Source organism: Colius striatus, chromosome 8, assembly GCF_028858725.1.
Source record: "Colius striatus isolate bColStr4 chromosome 8, bColStr4.1.hap1, whole genome shotgun sequence".
In the NCBI taxonomy this organism is placed as follows: Eukaryota; Metazoa; Chordata; class Aves; order Coliiformes; family Coliidae; genus Colius; species Colius striatus.
The window spans coordinates 8,022,351-8,041,691 of record NC_084766.1 but is presented as its reverse complement, the minus strand read 5'-3'; the positions used below and the strand labels follow the sequence as shown (position 1 = coordinate 8,041,691).

The following is a 19,341-nucleotide window of genomic DNA, read 5'->3' as shown; positions in this document are numbered from 1 at the left end:
TCTAGTGTACTGCTGAACAAAATGTACTTTTTCTTGCTTTTTTCTCTGTTTCTTTTCCCTATCCTGACACTCTTGCTTCTACAGTTGGACCACAAAAGCTATTTATACATTGTACTCAGTGCTTTCCTCCTTATTTTTGGTGTATTTATTTGTTTGGGTTTATTTCAGTGCCTTTAACTCAGAAATATTACAACTGTTATTGTTTGCTTCTAAGGGTAAGTTTGAGACATAGGAAATATTTGGTTGTGAGCACTTAATACAGCTCTAAAGCATATAACATCATTAATTGCTGTTAAATGGTTGTTAACAAGATCAAAGGAAAAGAGGATTTCAAGTATCAACTTAAAATTCTTTCCATTCTTAACAGATCAGCTTTCATGTGCTGCTTTCACCAGAATTTGGTGAAGATGTTTTTTCTCTCAATATGTTCTTAACTAAAGATATGATTTCAGATTGGTCAAAACTCTTTGCAAGTCTGTGCTAAGTTCAGTAAATCTGTGCTCAATTCAGAACACTATTTTAGGTGAAAGAATGGAAAAAATATTTAAAATTAATTCTGGTTTGCATTTGAAATGGAGACATTTCCAAATGGGCATGTTTTTATGTTTGCAAATATGAAAAGCAGCTTGATCCTCTGAAAGAGCAGCATTTTTCAAAATAAGAAAAAAAGTGTCTTCCCCAAATGAATAACATAGGGTAGTGAGGAGCTGGCAAAAAACCTTATGCTTGTTATCATCCAAGCTCATTTTCCAGATGCTGTGTAGTGAAAAAGAGTGCAAATGTGCAAGGAATGAAAAAGATGTCAAGAGAAGGAGAGAGAAGTGAGGGCAGTGTCTGAGAAGGAACAGAGAGCACTGTAGCCTCTTGCAAGTTATTGTAAAGTACTGTCTAATGCTGGCTGATGGCTCCTGTGAGGGCATGTCGGCAGCCACGGGCCTGAGTGACAGTGGGGGCCAACCTGACTTCTCACAGGCTGCATGGGTACCTGGTAGAGTGCAGTGTGTTGAATTCCCTTGCCCACAGAAGCAGAATCCTAGGGAAGGCGCCTCATGTTTCTGCCAGCTCCTACAAAGGCTTGAGCCAGGAGATTGTAATTGATGGGGCGTGCAGATGGTTTGAGCTTTCAGCCAGTGTTCCGTGCAACCCTGTAAGATGTTGAACACTAATGTCCCTCTGAATTGTCTTCAAAAGCATGTCCCTGTCTTCTTGGCTCTAAAGCTCTTCTAGTATCTCACACTTGCAGGGCTGACTGTTAACTGTGGTATTTATTCCATTGATGATCTGGGTACATCAACACAAAGGCTGAAAAGAGCCTTGTGAATGGAAGTTGCTCTGTTTACATCAGTTGCCGGTATTTGTGGACAGGTACTTTCAAGGAAAAACTGCTTGGACAATGATTTACAAACTGTGCACAGCATTCTACTTTATGTTGTCTGAGAAGTTTATATATATTTCATTGTGGCTGCTGCCCACACATCTTTGACAGATGTGAAGCACTTATTCTGACATATGGTTTCAGGGTATCCCGAGTTTAGGTATTAAGAGAGAATAAAATTAACGTCTGCTAGAAACAGTGAAGTAAGGGAAAGATGCCTTTACAGAAACAGACATGTCCAGAGACTTGATCAAACACTGACAAAATTATCATGTAAAGCAGACAATGAACTGCACAAGAACTCATAAACCGTGACTTGGGAGCTGAAACAGCGAAGAAGTGTGAGAACAAGACTAAAGCCCTGCAAGATGTTTGTTCTTCTTGCATTCTAATGTACACAGTTGTACTGAATTAGACAGTTGGCTTTTGGTTAGTTGAGTTTTTTGGGTTTTGTTTTAAAGAGGAAAATATGAGAAGATGGTTCTGAATCAAACTTTGACATAGTGTGCATGGGACAGCAGCCTCTATAGCAGTAAGAATCCATTTCCTGTGCTTAGGAGAGTGAGTTAGTTCTGCAGCCTGTATGCACTTAAAAGACTGAATGTGTTTATAAATGACTGATGTCTGGGTTTATTATAATTTCATTGAAATTTTCTCATCTAGAAGACCTATCCTCTACTTGTAGCTCTATGCAGGCCCATGTATTTCTCTCCTTCATAAACTCTGCAAAGCACTGTATAGGTCTTCTCCATCTTGAAGCATCCTCTCTTTCCCTGCTCAGTACAGAACCATTGGGGACTGAACCTTCTGCCTCACAGTGCTTCACTAGAGGGTTTGTCTCTTCCTCTGTTAGTTATTGTTGTATGAACATTTCACCACAGATAAGAAAGAAAAAAGGGGTGTTAATAATCACGTATTCATGTGTAACTAATGCATTATACTATATAGAGGATCTGTGCTAATAAAAGTGGTCTAGGATAGGATTCCTGCTTTGACTAGAGAAAGGTCACATCATGGTGCTGTGATATTTACTAGTGTTTTCTTCTGTGGCATAACTGAGTTGGTTTGCCTTGTCATTAAAACTAATATTTCAGCAAATGCCATGCAATCCAAAAACACTACAGAGATGGTTTTGCTAGTTTTTGTTGATTTATCTTTGTTTCTTTAAGATGATGTAGGTTTACAAAGAAGATTTTGCTGCAAGTTACAAGGTGTTCACTGCTTTATTTAAAGATGTGGTGTGAAAATAAACAATTAGTTGTTTTCCTCAGTATTCATTAAAATAAGGAATATTTCTTTTTTTTTCTGGCTTTAACAAGACTAAAGGGGAGAGCCTGAAGATGAGGCTAGTACCATGTAATAATGCTGTAGTAATGGCCAGGACTCTGTGTGTGTGTTTATATAAAGTTATTACAAGCACAGAAAAACTTAAATAAGGGAAAGGAAGGTCTTCTTTGGGACAGTAAACATATTTTGAGAACTATTGGCAACTCTTGTATATTATAGGGCATTGGTAAAATGGCAATATTTTCTGTAGCACTGCTGAACTGGGGATAAAGGGATGAGTTAGTTGTTTGGTTTTTTTTTTTTTTTCAGAAAGGAAAAATTAAGGCCTAAGTCAGCTAAAATGGCAAAAGGAGGTGTTTATATCACTTAGCTTCAGGGTAAAAATAGAGTATTTTATTTGACAGATGTACCTAATCCCACCCTTTATGCGCATCTGTTTCAAAGTCAAACATTTGAGTCCAGATTCCAAGACAGCTAAATGCTGCCTGTTGTTGGAAGAGAGAGAGAGACTATCCTCAGATAATAACTAGTGTCACCTTTCCTAGATAGTTAAGATTTGGGTGAATAAGCCCTGGTACCTTCTGGTTTTCTTTATTGAGAGAGTATACAGCTAGATTCAATAGATGCTTAACTTCTAGATGCCTTTGTTAGATGAGATGAAAGATGTCTAATATTTGCCAAAAGCTAAGAAGATACATCATTCCCATTGGTACAAAATGGATGTGAAGAAAGAGACAAATCACAAAATCTGATGTAATGTAATTTATGTGATGAAAAAACAGGGAATGGAATAAGAGCTATTTTCATGGTATAACAACATACACAGTCACAGGGTCAAACCGTATCTGCTGCTTCCCTGGTAACACACATCTGAACACTTAGAGGTATTGAGTTTCCTTCTGCACATTCAGTCCTATATTTGCTGCAGTGTTCACTCCCAGCAAAGAAAGGCAATAATGGTGAGGAGGAAGAGAAGGAAGATGATGAAGGAGAGAAAGCTGGGATTGCTGCTGCTAACCTTTCATAAGGATTGTCCTGGCCTCTGCCCACTCTGTTCTTCCATCTGTTGTCAGCAGGCCAATTGGAGGCAGCATCTCCTCTTCATTCTCTGCCATTTTGGCTATCTTTCGTAACTGAGTGAAAAGATCCCCCTCACTGAGACGACGGAAATTAATGACAACATCCAGAACAAAAAACTGCAAAAAAATGACAGAAGTCAGAACAACAGCCACAGGTGGGTTGGACCCCTACTGGTCTAACATTATGCTTTCACCTGGGTGGGTGTTGAGATGCTGAAGTCCTACTTGAAGAGCCAGATCTGCATGCAATGGAGCACAAAAACACTGGAGACTGGCCTGGCCACTTCTGTGTTTTTACACCAGTTGCTATATGGGACTAATATTGCATGTTGGGCTCAAGTAAAACATCCGTTATTTGAATAAGCTTAAAAAACCCTGAAGAGATAGAATCAAAAGTATGTAAATAATTTCCATGGTGTTATTTGTTTAAAAATAACCAAGAGAATCTAAAGAACTTCCCACTGAGGTGGAGAATGGGACTTCCTAGAAAAGGAACCATTCCATGGGGGCCAGTACCACAAATATAAATGTATAGGTTCTGCTTCAGTACTATAAATAGTCAAGCTGGGATGGAAGGTACTCAGCTACTCGATGGCATTTATTGGTTGGGGCAGATTCACTCTAAAACTTCAGTATTTCTGCCTGCATCTGTGCTGCCTTTTTCAGGCATAGCTTAGGCCCCCTGCATGGGATGGTGGTATATATGCCATGCATTTTGGATAATACTTGACTGTCAAAAGAAGAGCATTTCCAGCAAATGCACTCTAATAAGATTTTTTTTTTCTCTGTGGTTTCATCTCTGTTAAATAAACATTTTTGTTTGGAATGAGAAAGCAAATGAATCCTGCTGCATTCTTCCTTTCCGCATCACTGTGCTTGGAGCATAATGTGGGCTAAGGACAAAAACGCTGCAAAAGCACCTTTTGGCAACATTGACAGTGAATGCTTGGTGAAGAAGTGAGCTTATCCATAGCACACTAATTGTGTTTCTGAATTTGATTAGATTAGGCTCTTCATGAGTGAATTTAAGAAAACTAAGAAATACAGAAAAGTATAAAAAAAGAACACTCATTTACCTGATTGTTACAAGCAACAATGATGTGCTCTGGTTCTGGCATTACACTGCTTTTCTGGGCCACAAGGGTATCTTTGGTATGTCCTGGAAGACGATAGGAAGAAAAGAGTCCATAGTATTGCTTCATACAGAGGGGATGACCAGAGAGCTGTCCATGACCAAAATCAACAGGTAAAGCATGGCTGGAGAGAGAGAGGAGAAAAACAAAGCCAGAGGGAGAGAGGGGAGAGAGAGAGAGACAGAAAGGAAAAGAAATCTAATCTGTCCTTTGTTCTGTTACAATTAGATCAGGTATAATACAAATTGAATAATAAGACAAGATTACAGTATAAGGGAAATAGATGAATTCCCATTCCAAAGTTAAATACATCATTCCTCGCAGCTTCATGCATATTCATTACGAAGTAGCATTATTATCTAGTGGAAATGGAAAGAATAGCAGGTCACAAGCAGCTTTGCAATGTGCGTAGGAATTCTGCCTAGATGGGACCCTGGAAACTTGCCAGGACAGGAGTCTGAGAACAGCTGGAAAAGACACAGCACCTTGAAAAAAAAAGTACTGATGAAATTTCCTGCAAATCAGTGGCCCTTTACTGTGCAGAGGGACTGGACAGTGTGTGAGAAGGCCTTGCCTGATAAACCAGAACAACTAGGGTAATACAGAGGCATTTCTGTTTTCCACAGAGCCTCACTTATGTGCTAATTCTTACTTAGACATATGAGGGAATAAGTGATGAAAACCTATTCTGTTTTATTGGAAGGCATGTGAAAACACCACCTCCTAAAAGCCTTCTTTAGTGGCCAGGAAAAAAAAAATGATCACAATTATGATTATGGATTGTGAAATATCCCACTGACAATGCAGCAGGAAATGATGGTGCTGGCGCTTCAGAGAGGCTGCAGAGACCACAGGATGAAGATGATCTTGTAGTGCAGAGGTTTTCCCTCAACAAGAGGGTTAAGCTTCCAGCCTGCCAGAGAGGGGCAGCGGAAAAGAAATAAACAAGGAGTGTTGTACAGCTGACATGGGGTAACATTTTATGCTAGTTTATCTTGTTTAACTATGTCTTTAGAACTGTTGCAGCTCTAAACTAGGGATAGTCACTTTAGTTTCTGGCTCTGAAATTCTGGATTACTTATTTCCTTCTACAGGTGCTTAATTTTTTTGTTCCCTATCAGCAAAACAGAGTTTTTAGTGTTTTCCCACATTTTGTGTAATGCAGAAATTTGCTTATATTTAACAGGGTTTTAAAGAGCATCTATGATGATTGAACACAGTGGAACAGCATCATAGATTTAGATAAGACAATCTGTAATTACAGCATTTAAGAAAGGGGTTATTAACTCTTGACTGATGGCACCAGAAACTCTTGTACTGATTTAGGATCTGTGTAAGATCTCACAAGTCAGGCTTTGTTTGAAATATTTAGTCCTGGCAATTGCGTGGAATATCTGCAGTTAAAACTAAATGCCTGAGTTTGGGCTGGAATATTGTGCATCTGCATATGAGATGATCCAAGAGAAGCTAGCAGTACTCTCACTGTAGAAATCCTTAACAGCAGCAAGGAACTGAAAATGTTACATTTATGATGTCCTCATAATTATACAGGAGGGGTGATAAGCAAACAGCAATAACAATAGGACAGAGAACAGAGTAGTGAAGATTTAAATCATTATTGATTTAATGCAAGCAAATTGGATCACAGATGTCTTTGGATCCAGAGTAGTGAGGTCAACATAAGAAGAATTTAACTTATCCTTTGAGCAATGTAATTTCTTTATCTCATCTCAGATGCTGTCATATAAAGATGCAGTGAACTACATTAGTATGCAGTAGTACTTCACAGCACACCACTGCTGGTATCTGCAGTTGCATGGCATATCTTGGACAAAAGCACGTATTCCTAAATAAGTACCTTTTCTATCCTTTCTGAGTAGCTGTCAAGATTTTTGAAGTGAAAAATCAAACAGCCTCTTTCTTTTATCTAATTCATAGATGATAGGGACTTCGTTGTTTGAATATGGACTTTGCCTTCCTCATCCAAACAAGCATTGGTTAAATCATATCACATAGACCTCTTGTATTTCCAGGCAGGAAAATGTCCTTTTCCCTACAATGATGTGTCTGTTGTGCTTGACTCTCCACTGTTTCTTTTCTATTCTTCGAGGAACAGTGATATCAGCAGTAAACTTGGAATGTACTCGGTGAGGTTAAGTGATATGTAATGCTGTTATGAACTACCTCATACATTACTTAAGTAATCATGGATTTCCTCTGTGTTTATATACAGCAAGCAACAATGACATAAGGAGTTTTTACTAGCCACCAAACCAGTCTGTCTGTGCTGAGGCTTCCTTCTCCCAGTGGGATGTGTTATTTCTTCTTTGGAGGGAGGAAGGCTGAGAGGCTGATGTTCTAAATGGAGGGTGCAGTATGTGAAAGGGGTGCAGCACCCAGGCAGGTGCGTGGTGCCAGGAAAGGTGTGCAGGTTGCACAACCACAGTGCTGCTGCAATTTTGGGAGCATAGACTTCCTGGGGTGTTCTTAACAGCTCTGTTAGGCAGATTGTGTATGTGCTTTGGGTTGCACTGTGTATGTGTGAGTGATGGCTACTAGGCATCAAAAAGGGTTCTTTTCCAGCCTGTAGTAATAAACCAGAAAGTGCATAAAAAATTGCTGTAGCTCTTGCCCTGAAGCATGATGGAACCCCAGCCCATCCAAATGGTGGAGAGGTGCAATGCAGCCTGACTTTGGGCGAGTTAGAGCACTCTTGAATCAGAAAGCCTGCAGATGCTCAAGCAGCAGCTCCCCTTCCAAGCTACTTACGTGTCCAGTAAAGCTTTATAGTCTTGTACTCCTGAAATGAGATTGGCGGCAAACCTGCAAGTAGCAGATAGAAGTGACATCAGTTTTTTGTCATTTGGCAACACTGGTCTGTTTCTGAGAGACAGAGGAGGACCTGAATGATTGATGACACAGCATAAGGAGAGCAAATCTTCTGGCTTGGCAAGAAGAGCCCCCACCTTCACCCAAAACCTAAATTAATTCACGTTAAGAGAAATATTAAATCCTAGAGATGGTCCCTTCAAATGGTTAAACAGACTACCGCTGGAGGAAGCATTTATTTAGAGAATGGGAGCAGAGGCTGAATATTTAATAGAATCCTTAAATGGGTTTCAATATCAATACTCATAAGCTGTCCAATTTATTAGAGTACTTCCTGTCCTAAGCAGATATTCTTTCTGCAGAGCCGTGGACAGGTGTATTATTTCCTGACACTGCCCATTTGCACTGTATCTGAATAGGAGGCTCCAAAGGAAATATTTCTTTGTTAGAGCACGTGCATTAGAAAATGCTAAGAGGAGATTATTTGAAAGCTATGTGCACAATAAATTTAGTCAGCAATAAATGGAAACATATTTATGTTTAAAGTACAGTAAAAAATGCATTGTCTGTCTATGCAAAATGTTAAAATAACACATCAGCCTCATGGTTCTGGCTGTTTTATAATAGCATAAATTCCCATGCAGTTAATTCTTTCAGTAATGAGCAGCTAGAGAGTGCTAAAAGCAAAAAGGAAAATTGCACTCTCTGAGGTAGATTTGATCTGGTTTACTGTTTTAAAAGGAGAAAATTTTGGCAAAGACAGAAGAATGGAATCCTGGTTTAAGGGTGCCTGGAGAGGTAGATTCTGTGCTTGGCTACTTGCTTACCTTTTCACTTTAAAAATTATTGTAATTGCCTACAACAGCTCAAAGGAAAAAGGTCGTTTGAGGGCTGGGAAGAGTGGGCCTGAAGGAAGCAGTGTTCTTGGGGAGGAATGATTTCTGAATTCTTACTCTGAGATCCTCTATGTTTTTGGTGCCCTTTTGGGCATTTGAGAGAGACAATTTAATGCCAGCATGGTCTTTTCATATTACAGGGTAGTTATGAGTCATAGCGATGGCATGTTAAGGATTGTTTTATTTTAAACAATGTGACAGAAATTAGTATTTTTTTTCAGTCACAAAATGGTTTACCTGAACTATACAGTGAAAAGCTTTGCAAATATTCCTTTAAAGAAGTTATAAATCCCACGGTGGTTTTTTTCATGCAATAAATGTAATAGTAATGACATTTCATTTCTGAATATCAGTATGAGTAACCCCAGAAACACTGCCCTCCGTCAGCAAGCCTAGTAGGAAATCATTTAATGGTTACAGCCCTTATTTTTTAATGAAAGTTGATTGCCTTTTTGCAAAAGCAATACATTTAAAATAACCTTTCATTTAGCAATAGCTGCAAAGTCGTAGTACATTACCTCAGCTGGTCATTTACATCCTTGAAATACTGACGAGCAAAGATAATTGCTGGGCTGGAATTGACTGGAAGAGCTAGCCGGTTGTTGAGGTACATGTCATCCAGCCAGTAGTTAAACACCTAAAGAAAGGGGACATGAAATCTTAAAAGCTATGAAAAACATGCAGAAAGGCAGTCTGAGGGTGAGGGGAGAGTGCTTGGTGCTCCTGGTGTCAAGCATGGGCTCTGATTAATGGAGCTGCTGAGCATTTTCAGTTTGGGCTCTGTGACTTCAGCTCAGCTGAAATCAGCCACAATTCCATAATCCTGTTTTTCAATCAATGGCCATTTACAGTGTGTTCCATTAAAAAGTAAACAAGCCCCATATTGTGATGGTTTGGTTATTTTGTTGTTTGCTTCTCTCTGCAACAAAAACTGCTAACTGCTGATTCCTGAATAGTGATTGGGATACAGTTAAGATATGGACAGAATTTTACCAGTGATGGCTTTCCTCCATTGATGGCCTCAAATGTTTGTCAGTGATGCCCAAATGCTCTATTGTTAGCTGTCAGATACTGTCCTGTAGCAAGACAGTGGGAAAAAGAATTTCCCAAGTCTAATGATTCGGTCTTACAGATATTGGCACGTGCACAGGGCCCCTGGAGAATTCCCTCTGTGACCACTGACACAAATACAGATTGCTGATACTTGACCCAGAAAGACACACATATTAAATTTCTAACCATTTCTATGGAAAACACAGGTGTACAGTAAGTGCATACTTTAGTGTCTAAAGAGAATTTGAAGATCCTTATTTGGAAAATGGAGGCTTTTGTAGAGATCAAATAGTCTTTCTGAATTTAGTGGGCATGTTTTTCATATAGTAACCATAAACAACAAAATTATGCAAAAATAATTCTGAATGCATGCATCAGTTGAAAAAGTTTTCCTTAGAGATATTTGATTGCTGTTAGAACAGATGCCTCCCCCACAGTCTCTGGAGTCTTCAGGAGAACAGACTAGAGCTGTACTCCTGGCAAATTAAATTCCAAATTAAAACATTTCTAGTTTATCTTAAGAATCAGGTATTTAATTTTAATAACCAGTTTTTAAAGTTGAGACAATTCAGAAAATGCTCATGCATCCTTCCTCTGTAATGTTCATGCTGTAAGTAGTTAAAGGAACAGCTGTTTCCTGGAACACTATTTGTTACCAGGAACACTATTTCAGCAATGGTTAATTTAGCCAACAAACCCATGAAGTTCTATGATCAGAATAACAAAGCAAGATTGGGCAGCATTTAATGGAGCCCTGAGACTGTGGCCACAATCAATTCAGAAATCATAGAATCACAGAATGGTAGGGGTTGGAAGGAACCTTTGGAGATCATCTAGTCCAACCCCCCTGCAGAAGCAGGTCCACCTAGATCAGGTTGCACAGGAACGTGTCCAGGCGGGTCTTGAAGACCTCCAAGGAAGGAGACTCCACAACCCCTCTGGGCAGCCTGTGCCAGGGCTCCCTCACCTGAACAGTGAAATAGTTTTTTCTTATGTTTCAATGGAACTTTTTGTGTTCCAGCTTCATCCCATTACCCCTTGTCCTGTTGCTAGCTACTATAGAAAAAAGGGATGTCCCAACCTCCTGACATCCACCATTTACATACTTGTAAATATTAATGAGATCTCCTCTCAGTCTTCTCTTCTCTAGACTAAACAGCCCCAGTTCCCGCAGCCTTTCCTCATAAGGAAGATCATCTTAGTGGCCCTCCACTAGATTCCTGAAGTTCCCTGTCCCTCTTGAGCTGGGGAGCCCAGAACTGGACACAGGACTCCAGTCTCACCAGGGCAGAGTAAAGGGGGAGCAGAACCTCCCTCAACCTACTGGCCACACTTTTCCTGATGCATCCCAGGATGCCATTGGCCTTCTTGGCCACGAGGGCACATTGCTGGCTCATGGTCAGTTTATTGTGAACCAGCACTCCCAGGTCTCTCTCGCTGAGCTGCTCTCTATCAGGTCAATCCCCAGCTTGTACTAGTTCATAGGGTTGTTCCTTCCCAGATGCAGGGCTCTGCACTTGTCCTTGTTAAACCTCATGAGGTTCCTCTCTGCCCAACTCTCAAGCCAGTTGAGATCCCGCTGAATGGCAGCACAGCCTCTGGGGAGTCAGGCAGTCCTCCCAGTTTGGTGTCATCAGTGAACTTGCTGAGGGTACACTCTGTCCCCTCATCCAAGTCGTTGATGAAGATGTTGAACAAGACTGGCCCCAGAATCAATCCCTGTGGAACTCCAGTGGCCACAGGCCTCCAACTCAGTTCTGTGCCACTGATCAGCACTCTCTGGGCTCTGTCATTCAGCCAGCTCTCGATCCACCTCACCGTCCACTCATCCAAGCCACACTGCCTAAGCTTTCTGATGAGGATGTTGTGGAAGAGTGTCAAAAGCCTTGCTGAAGTCAAGGTAGATGACATCTGCTGCTCTCCCTCCATCTAGCCAGCCGTTTATGCACTCATAGAAGGATATCAGGTTGCTAAACAGGATTTTCCCTTGGTGAAGCCATGTTGACTGCCTCTGATAACCATCTTTTCCTTCACATGTTCAGTGATAACATTCAGGATGAGTTGTTCCCTCACCTTTCCAGGGATGGAGGTGAGGCTGACCGGCCTGTAGTTTCCTGGGTCGTCCTTCTTGCCCTTTTTGAAGACTGGCGTGACATTGGCCTTTCTCCAGTCCTCAGGCACCTTGTCTGTCCTCCATGATTGTTCAAAAATGATAGAGAGGCTTAGAAATCACATCAGCCAGCTCTCTCAGCACTCTAGGATGCATCCCATCAGGACCTATTGACTTATGAGCCTTAAGCTTGGCCAACAAGTCTTTAACCTCTTCCTCTTCCACCCAGGGCAAGTCCTCTGTTATGCAAGCCATCTTACTATCCTTGTTGGACTGGGCTTCCTGAAGGCTGGCCTTGGCTGTAAAGACTAAAGCAAAGAAGGCATTCTCTGCATACTTGGGTCACCAGGGCACCCTCTGTGTTTAGCAGAGGGCCCACATTCCACCTCATTTTCCTTTTGCAGCCAATGCACCTGAAAAACCAATTCTTATTTTCCTTAACTTCCCTGGCTAAATTTAATTCTACAAGGGCTCTAGCCTTCCTGGTTGCCCCCCTGTATGCTCTGGCAATGTTCCTATACTCTTCCAAAGAGGTCAGACCCTGTTTCCACTTCTCATAGATGGCTGCTTTTTCCCTGAGCTGTCCCAGCAGATCCTTGCTCATCCATGGAGGCCTCCTGCCTCCTTTTCCTGCTTTCCTACATGTGGGAACACACTGATCCTTGGCTTGGAGGAAGTGGTGCTTGAAGATTAGTTCATTTAAAATTCGTTTCAAATAAAAGCACTGCTGATACTGTAACCTTTTTTTCTGACTACAGGAGCAATTTGATGGAGCTTTCTTGTGGATCTCCCAACTGAAAAGTTAAGGGAGCACCACACTTAACTGACATCAGTAGCAAGCCTGCAGGACTTCACTGAATCTTTGAAACCACCCAACATTTCTCTTCCTTGATGGGATGGAAGGACTTAAATAGAATCATATTCTAACATGGTTAATGCAGGCAGGATGAACTGTCACTTTGTGGAATGATAAAATCTGTTTTATCTACAGCTTATTTAATCTTCCTGTCTGAAGAAGCAGAAAATGGATTTTTTTTAATGGCTGAGGTCTCAGTGTGGTCTGATAGATGGATATGTATGCATGTGGGTCTGTATTTGGCAAAATAAATCGTTCAGGGTAACTACATTGGTAAGATGTGACAATGAGTGGCAAACAATAGTTTAATTTAAAAAGAGTGATTCCTATCCTGAAGTATTCGATTCCAGAATAATTTGACTGTATCAGAGCTTTGGTTAGATGGATATGCAAGGCACTTTCTATAATTCATAATTATAATAATTCTTTCATTTTAATAATTCTTTCATTTTAATAAAAACTCAAAATCCTGTTCTTAAAGGAAAAGGAAGAAATTGCATCCAAAAAGCATGTAATAAGTGCTTCCTACAGGTAGAGCTGACACTTGTGTGCATGCACCTGAGCTGCATGAATTCTCTCATTTATGTTAACAAACTGTTGATCTGAATAATGACACGGATCTTGAGAACATTTGAAAATTCTAGCCTGTATTAGTCTGAAATATTAGTTTCCTTTGGGAGAATCGGATGTGACCCCCATTTGCATAGACTCACTGAAAGAAAGCAATGATCACATATAGAATATCACAAACAGTTTGTAAAGGAGCATCATCCAACATAGCAATTGTTTTTCTCATCTGCTTTTGCTTACCCAGTTTGTTGTCTTCTCCCTTCTTTCCTCGAGGATTTGCTGCAAGGATTCTCCCAGACCTCCTGCACTTCCAAACTGCTCCACAATGACCTTGGTCTTTCTAAATTGCTCCTCTGGCACCAAGTGTTTCATGCATTGTAGGTACATGCTTAAGGTCTGCTGCAGTGGTGGGACTGGAAGTTTTGGCACTGCCTAATCATAAAAAAAAAAAGAATAGGATTAGCAAGCATTTGTTCCTGAACTATCTGCTTTTCTTTTTCTTCTTTTCTTTCTTCTGTTGATGATTAATATATTGCATCCCCTTATAATCCATTTATTCTGTTTTAGCAGTTCATATGCCTGATTACTGCAAAGGTAATTGTGTGACTTCAGTGGAGTTTCATTAGGTCTTAAAGTGCCTGAGTTTTATGACGTAGTATACAGTTGTATGCAATACTGAAGCAGTGGTCTCTCTCCAGTAGCTCTATTTGTAGGCCTGTAGCCAGTGAGAATTTAAAATGGATAGCCCAGAAAACTAGTGGAAAACAGAATATTCCTTGGTAAAATTCTAGAAATCCTAGGACAAGCAGGCAGGCAGGATGCAAACATATAGTCTGAGCTAGACTCCAGGAGATCTTAAATACTTCAGAGGATAATAAAATAAGCTATTTAATTAGTAAAGCAGTGCACTTAGCTTCTGATTGGTAAAAGTATGTGTTAATATTTGTCTGACCGGTAATATGACTGGTTATAGAACTGCAGAAATAGAAAATGTGCAGGTTTGCCTGCTGATTAGCACTAACCACATACAGCCTTCGGTAAACCTGTGTTTTACCCTGCCAAACCTCTGCCGTCAGGCAGTCTGGAACCCTTCTAGAAGGCTTGATAAAACATTTGTTTGTACTTGCTTTATCCTTATGCTGTTTAGTGCAGGAAACCAATAGTATCTGGGAAGAAAACTGTCCCATACTAACCATGAAATTAAGTTTCCTTTGTTTTTTAATGTAGAATTATCCAAGTGACATGTAATTAGTCATTTAAAGGCCAGAGGAATTATGGGGGCAGTGGGAAAATCAAGCAAGGAGGTAATCCATGGAAGACTGGGAAATTGCAAGAGACTGTGATGCTCTAAGCATGGCTCCTCAGGGAGGTGTATGTGTTGAGAAACAGTCATCTAATTCAGCTGTGCTTGTCCATTAGTGATTAGTGCAGACCATAAACTTTTGAAAGGATTTATTTCTCTGATTTGATTTTTGCCTGGCTCCTAAAGCAGGTGAAGTTCAGGTTTTTTTACTAGCTCTTGATGTAATAGACATTCATTTTCACAGGACTGCAGGACCATAGCTTGATTTTGGTAGGAAGAGATGTCTAGCAATCACCTAAATCCTGCCTGCTGCTCAGAGCAAGGCTAGCTGCAAACTCCTTTGCTACTGCATGCAGTGAGGGAGGGGGTGGCTCTGAACAGAGAGCATGGAGAGGGTGTCCTCAGAGCTCAAATACCAGCTCTGCCTTTTAACATCCACAGAAAGGTCAGTGCTGCATTACGTTTCTCTATCTAGAAATTGAAAATTTCAGATACTTGTTAAAAGTGTCATAGGACTACCTGTTATTAGTGGAAATCAAATTTAGCCTGCAAATGCACCCTGAATCTCACCTGTCTTTACGAGTAAAGTTACTGTACAGTTCATGACTCTGCTCAGGAAAAAAGGTTGAAATGCAAGGGGTTGACTATTTATAGGCATACACATCTGGCACCTTTTAAACCAGTGTGAAAATAAATCATATATGATCTGTATGGTTAAGAAATGATTACATGGCATCTCTGTGTAGTAATGCATCTGCTGTTGTGTAATAATATTTCACTCACTGGAATGCTTCATAAGATGTTGGGAGGAGGAACGTATTTGGATATGAGAAGCACTAATGTTAGACCAAAGTTCCTGATTATGAACGGCTGCAAGATAACTAGTGGCCCCTGAAACTAAGAAATGAGCTCTGAGGCAGAGCTTGGTTTACAATTATTACATTAATTTGCATTAATTTGCAGCATTTGACTGTTAAGTCATCTATCTTCAACAGAGGAGTTTTTGTTTGTCTGTTTTGTTTTCCCAGTCACTTACTGTCTCATCTTTACTGCACGTATCTTTCTCTTTCTTCTGCATATTTTTTTCTAGGACAGGCATTCCTGCATTTCTTTTGATATCTTTTGTTGAGGACAGAAATTGAAGTCACTCAGGGACACTTTATGGAGCCTCACGTCTCAGTTCTGGAAACAGAAAAGATTTAAAGTCCAGTCAGTACCCATTATTTATAACCAAAAAGTACATGGGGAGTATTCCCTGTGCAAGCATACACAGAAGCTTCAGAATGCAAAACTGAAGAGAAATAGAAGTACAACATTCAAAAGTAGCTGAACTGAGCCCTGTGGAGATTGCTCTGACATTGTTTGTCTCATTTCACTATAAATTTCTTTGTCCAGAACTTTCTGATGCACATAAACAGCCCCTTCTCAGCAGGGTTTATTTTGTCACTCTGATTTACTTGGCAGTGTATTGTGTCATGATCTGTACACTTTGTATTGCTGTTATATGTTAGCTGGAGGAAAGAGATGGCTCTTCTGTGTCAACATAAGTATTTTCAAAGGTAATAGTAAGGTAGCAGTTTTCTTATATGTCCTCCCTTTACCATTTTATATAAAAGCACTTGTCTTTAAATGGCTTTGCCATTGCATGGTTCTGTGAGTCGCTGAGGTGCTGTCATTTCCAAGTTAAAGATGTGGAAGCCATAGAAAGGAGCTTGATGAAGATGTGCTTTTGCCCCTTGGCAGGCTAGCAGCTGGCAAGATGCCTGTGCTTTGGGGCATAGCTGTGGGCTGGGGGACTCCATGAGCCTGCCATGAGGCTGGCAGGCTGGCTGGCTCTGGGAGGACTGGGAGGGGTGGCATGCACTGCATTTGACCCGCTTTGCACAGCAGTCTTTCCAAATAGCCTCTCTACCTATCCAGAGAGATGGCTTAACCTGACAAAAGTCACAGAAGTAATCTGTGATAGATCAAATACTTCCACTTGTGCCTCTGGTATTGTTCATATCCTGATTTTCACTTCTAAAGATGTTTCTTACTTGTTTTCTGTACAAGAATAAGCCATATGAAAAACATATTTCTTCCAATATAATAGTGCCCACACCAATCAGTTGTCCTTCAGTCACTGGTACAGCTGAAGCAAAGTTCTATGTATTCAGTCAGGTCTTGACAGATCACAGTTAGTTTTTTTTTTCAAGTGCTTTGCACTGTATATGTACAAAATACAAAAGATAGCATATGTTGACAAAGTAGAAAAGAATGTCTTATTTCCTGTCTGAAACTCTGGGGACTGTACATTCAGAGCACTTTGATTCAATTTCTACAACAGTTTTTAAGAACAATTTGGATAAAAATCTACAGTGTATGAAAATGTGATGGAAGAGTTTCATTTAGTGACAAGCAGGGATGTGTGTATATTATCCTCTCCTAATGAATACGCTTGGCTATTCCAGCCTCGGGACGTCAATGCGGCTCTGCCAGTGTGTATGTGGTCACTGATACCTTATGTTGATGCTGTCCTCTCCCCATTCTGCACTGCCTGCCACTGGGGCTATGTGCTGTGAAGTAGGTTGTATAAGGTTTAGAGATATCCCTGGGGCCCTGCAATGAGCCACACAGCAAACTGTGTTGATCTGTCATCTGCTCATGATTTCAACCCAGGTGAGAGACAATTTCCCTTATGGAAAGGCCACATTAGCCCGCTGTGCTGCTCTGCTCCCTCTCGTGTGCTGCATAGGTCTCATCACTTAGCTGTGCACTCTATTCCTAGCACACAGTTTCCAAGCACTTCAAATAATGGACATGTCCTGTAACTCTGGGAAGACTGTAGCTTGCTTGGTTGTTTATGGGCTGGCCTCTGCTCCCCACCTGTGTCTGAGTATAAAGCAGCCATTTTGTCTTCAGAGACCCTAAAAGAAAAAATCCTTCTAGTATTCTTCTCACTTCAACTTTTGTTCTTTCTTTCCTTATGCTTTTTTGGCAAACTGCAATACGGAGTCATACCAACTAGGAGTCTATAATGGCTCTGTGTCTGTGGGAAATGCTACTAGCAACAGACATATCTGTAAAGCCAGTGTGATGAAGGGTTTGGGGGTGGTAGTCTGAACTACACTTTTCTCTGTCATGAGGATGAACTGAGCTTTGTCTCTGGTTTGAGTGCTGCCAGCTTAGTATCACACCCAATCCTGTATTTGCTTAATAAAGGACAAGGAAAGTGCCAAAAGAGAAAATCCTGCAGAAATTCAAGATGACTTCAAAGTTGCTTACTGGAAGGGCTGAGAGGTGCATTGTCAGTGTTATTATGCAAAAAAAAAAAAAAAAAAAAAAAATCCTAGCTGTTTTTATTTACAGCTGGCTTAGCTGGAGGGCCAGAGTGAGCAGCTTAGTGAGGTGTCTGCGAGTCACTGCAAGCTGGGGAGCCGGGGTCTTAGCCACAGCTCAAAGCAGCAGCTCAAATCAATAACAAAAGGCACTGATCTCTCCGTTAGCAGAGAAGGGCTGAAATAAGCCCATGTGCTTATATGTGAGTTCTCCATACATTGTGGATGCAGGAGCCTGCTTGCAGTATTATAATGTTGTTGGGGCATTACGCTGAGCCCCCATCCTCACTCTCAGTGTTATCAGGAAGATAAGCTTAAAGTTCTCAGGAATCTATGCTTGAAGTTAAGAGGCATCTAAGCGTTATCAGGAATAGAAGGTGAAATGCGCGCGGCTGCAGCCATTGACATGACTAGAGAAGTCGGGGGCCGCCCTGCAGCCTGCCATGAGCTCCCTGCGGGCCGCAGCAGCGGCGCGGCCCGTCGGAGAGCGCACACGCTCCAGCGGAGGCTGCCGGCGCCCGACACCTTCCCACCCCTCAGTCCTGCGGTATCACCTTCCCTCCCGGGCCGCCCGTCGCGGTGGGACCGGCGGGCGGCGGCATCGGGGCAGCCCCGCGAATGCCGCCGGCTCCGCGGAGTTTGGAGCGGGGAGCCCTATCGACTTCGCTCAGCTCTGCGAGATCCGCCGGCCCCGCTCCCCTACTCCCGGCCCCGTGGCTTTCCCGCCCCGGGACTTGCAGCCGCGCCGTCGGGGCCACGAGAGGCGCGGGGCGCGCAGCCCGCCCGCCCGTACCTGCTCGTCGGGGCGCTCCGGAGCGGCTCCCGGGCGCGTTCTGCGCGTCGCCGCGGCTCTGTCCAGCGTACCGCCGCTTCCTCCGCGGCCAGGTTGCCTCTGGGCGGGGGCGTGCGGAGCGCGGCTCGTCCCCGCCGCCGCGTGGCTCCTCCCCGCCCCGCGCCCCCGTCACCGCCCGATCCGGCCCGGCCCGGCCCGACTGTGCTCGCCCCTCCCTCTGCGTGCAACAGGCGCGGCCGCCCCCGCTCCACGTCCGGGACGCGCTTCGCTTGCCCTGTCCCTTCTGCATGTTGTGCCCGGCGGTGGCACTCGCGCCAACTCGCCCCATACCGACTGTGTCCCGGGAGAGAGGGAGGGCGGCAGAGAGGAGCCGTGCTCACCCCTGCCCTTGCCGCTGTCGGGCTCGGCTGAGAGCCTCCCCGATGGAAAGGGTAACCCCTCAGGGTTACGGTAATCGGTGACCCGCGTTGCCAAGGGGGTTATCGTTAGTGAGGCATCTGTGGCTTCCAAAACTGCCGAGGTCGAAAGGGGCGGGCGGCGCTGCCAGCGGGCAGCCAGCACCACGGCCACGCTCAGGGTGCTCATGCACTGTGGGACCTTCCCTGTGTCCGGTGGCATTAGGGGCGGCCCCGACACAGTGGAACAGAGGAGGCACCGCTGTTGTTGCTTCTCGCGAAGAGGGCGACAGCGGTTTAGGGAAAAGGGGCTCAGCCCCCGCCGCGGTGGCCGCTGCTCTTTCT

At 42.6% G+C, this 19,341-nt stretch overlaps 1 protein-coding gene across 1 annotated transcript in view; it reads right to left on the bottom strand.

Moving 5' to 3' along the window:
- The window catches only part of CHAT (choline O-acetyltransferase), a 33,918-nt gene extending 15,231 nt beyond the window's left edge, over positions 1-18,687 (bottom strand). The window contains exons 1-7 of the mRNA XM_062001498.1: positions 18,602-18,687; positions 15,528-15,673; positions 13,429-13,620; positions 9,118-9,236; positions 7,644-7,697; positions 4,818-4,998; positions 3,681-3,858 (exon numbers count right to left, since the gene is read on the bottom strand). Of these exons, the coding sequence (XP_061857482.1) occupies positions 3,681-3,858; positions 4,818-4,998; positions 7,644-7,697; positions 9,118-9,236; positions 13,429-13,620; positions 15,528-15,590 (787 nt within the window). The 5' untranslated portion in view covers positions 15,591-15,673; positions 18,602-18,687. The remainder of the gene's footprint in view (positions 1-3,680; positions 3,859-4,817; positions 4,999-7,643; positions 7,698-9,117; positions 9,237-13,428; positions 13,621-15,527; positions 15,674-18,601) is intronic.
- Positions 18,688-19,341: the final 654 nt, after the last annotated feature.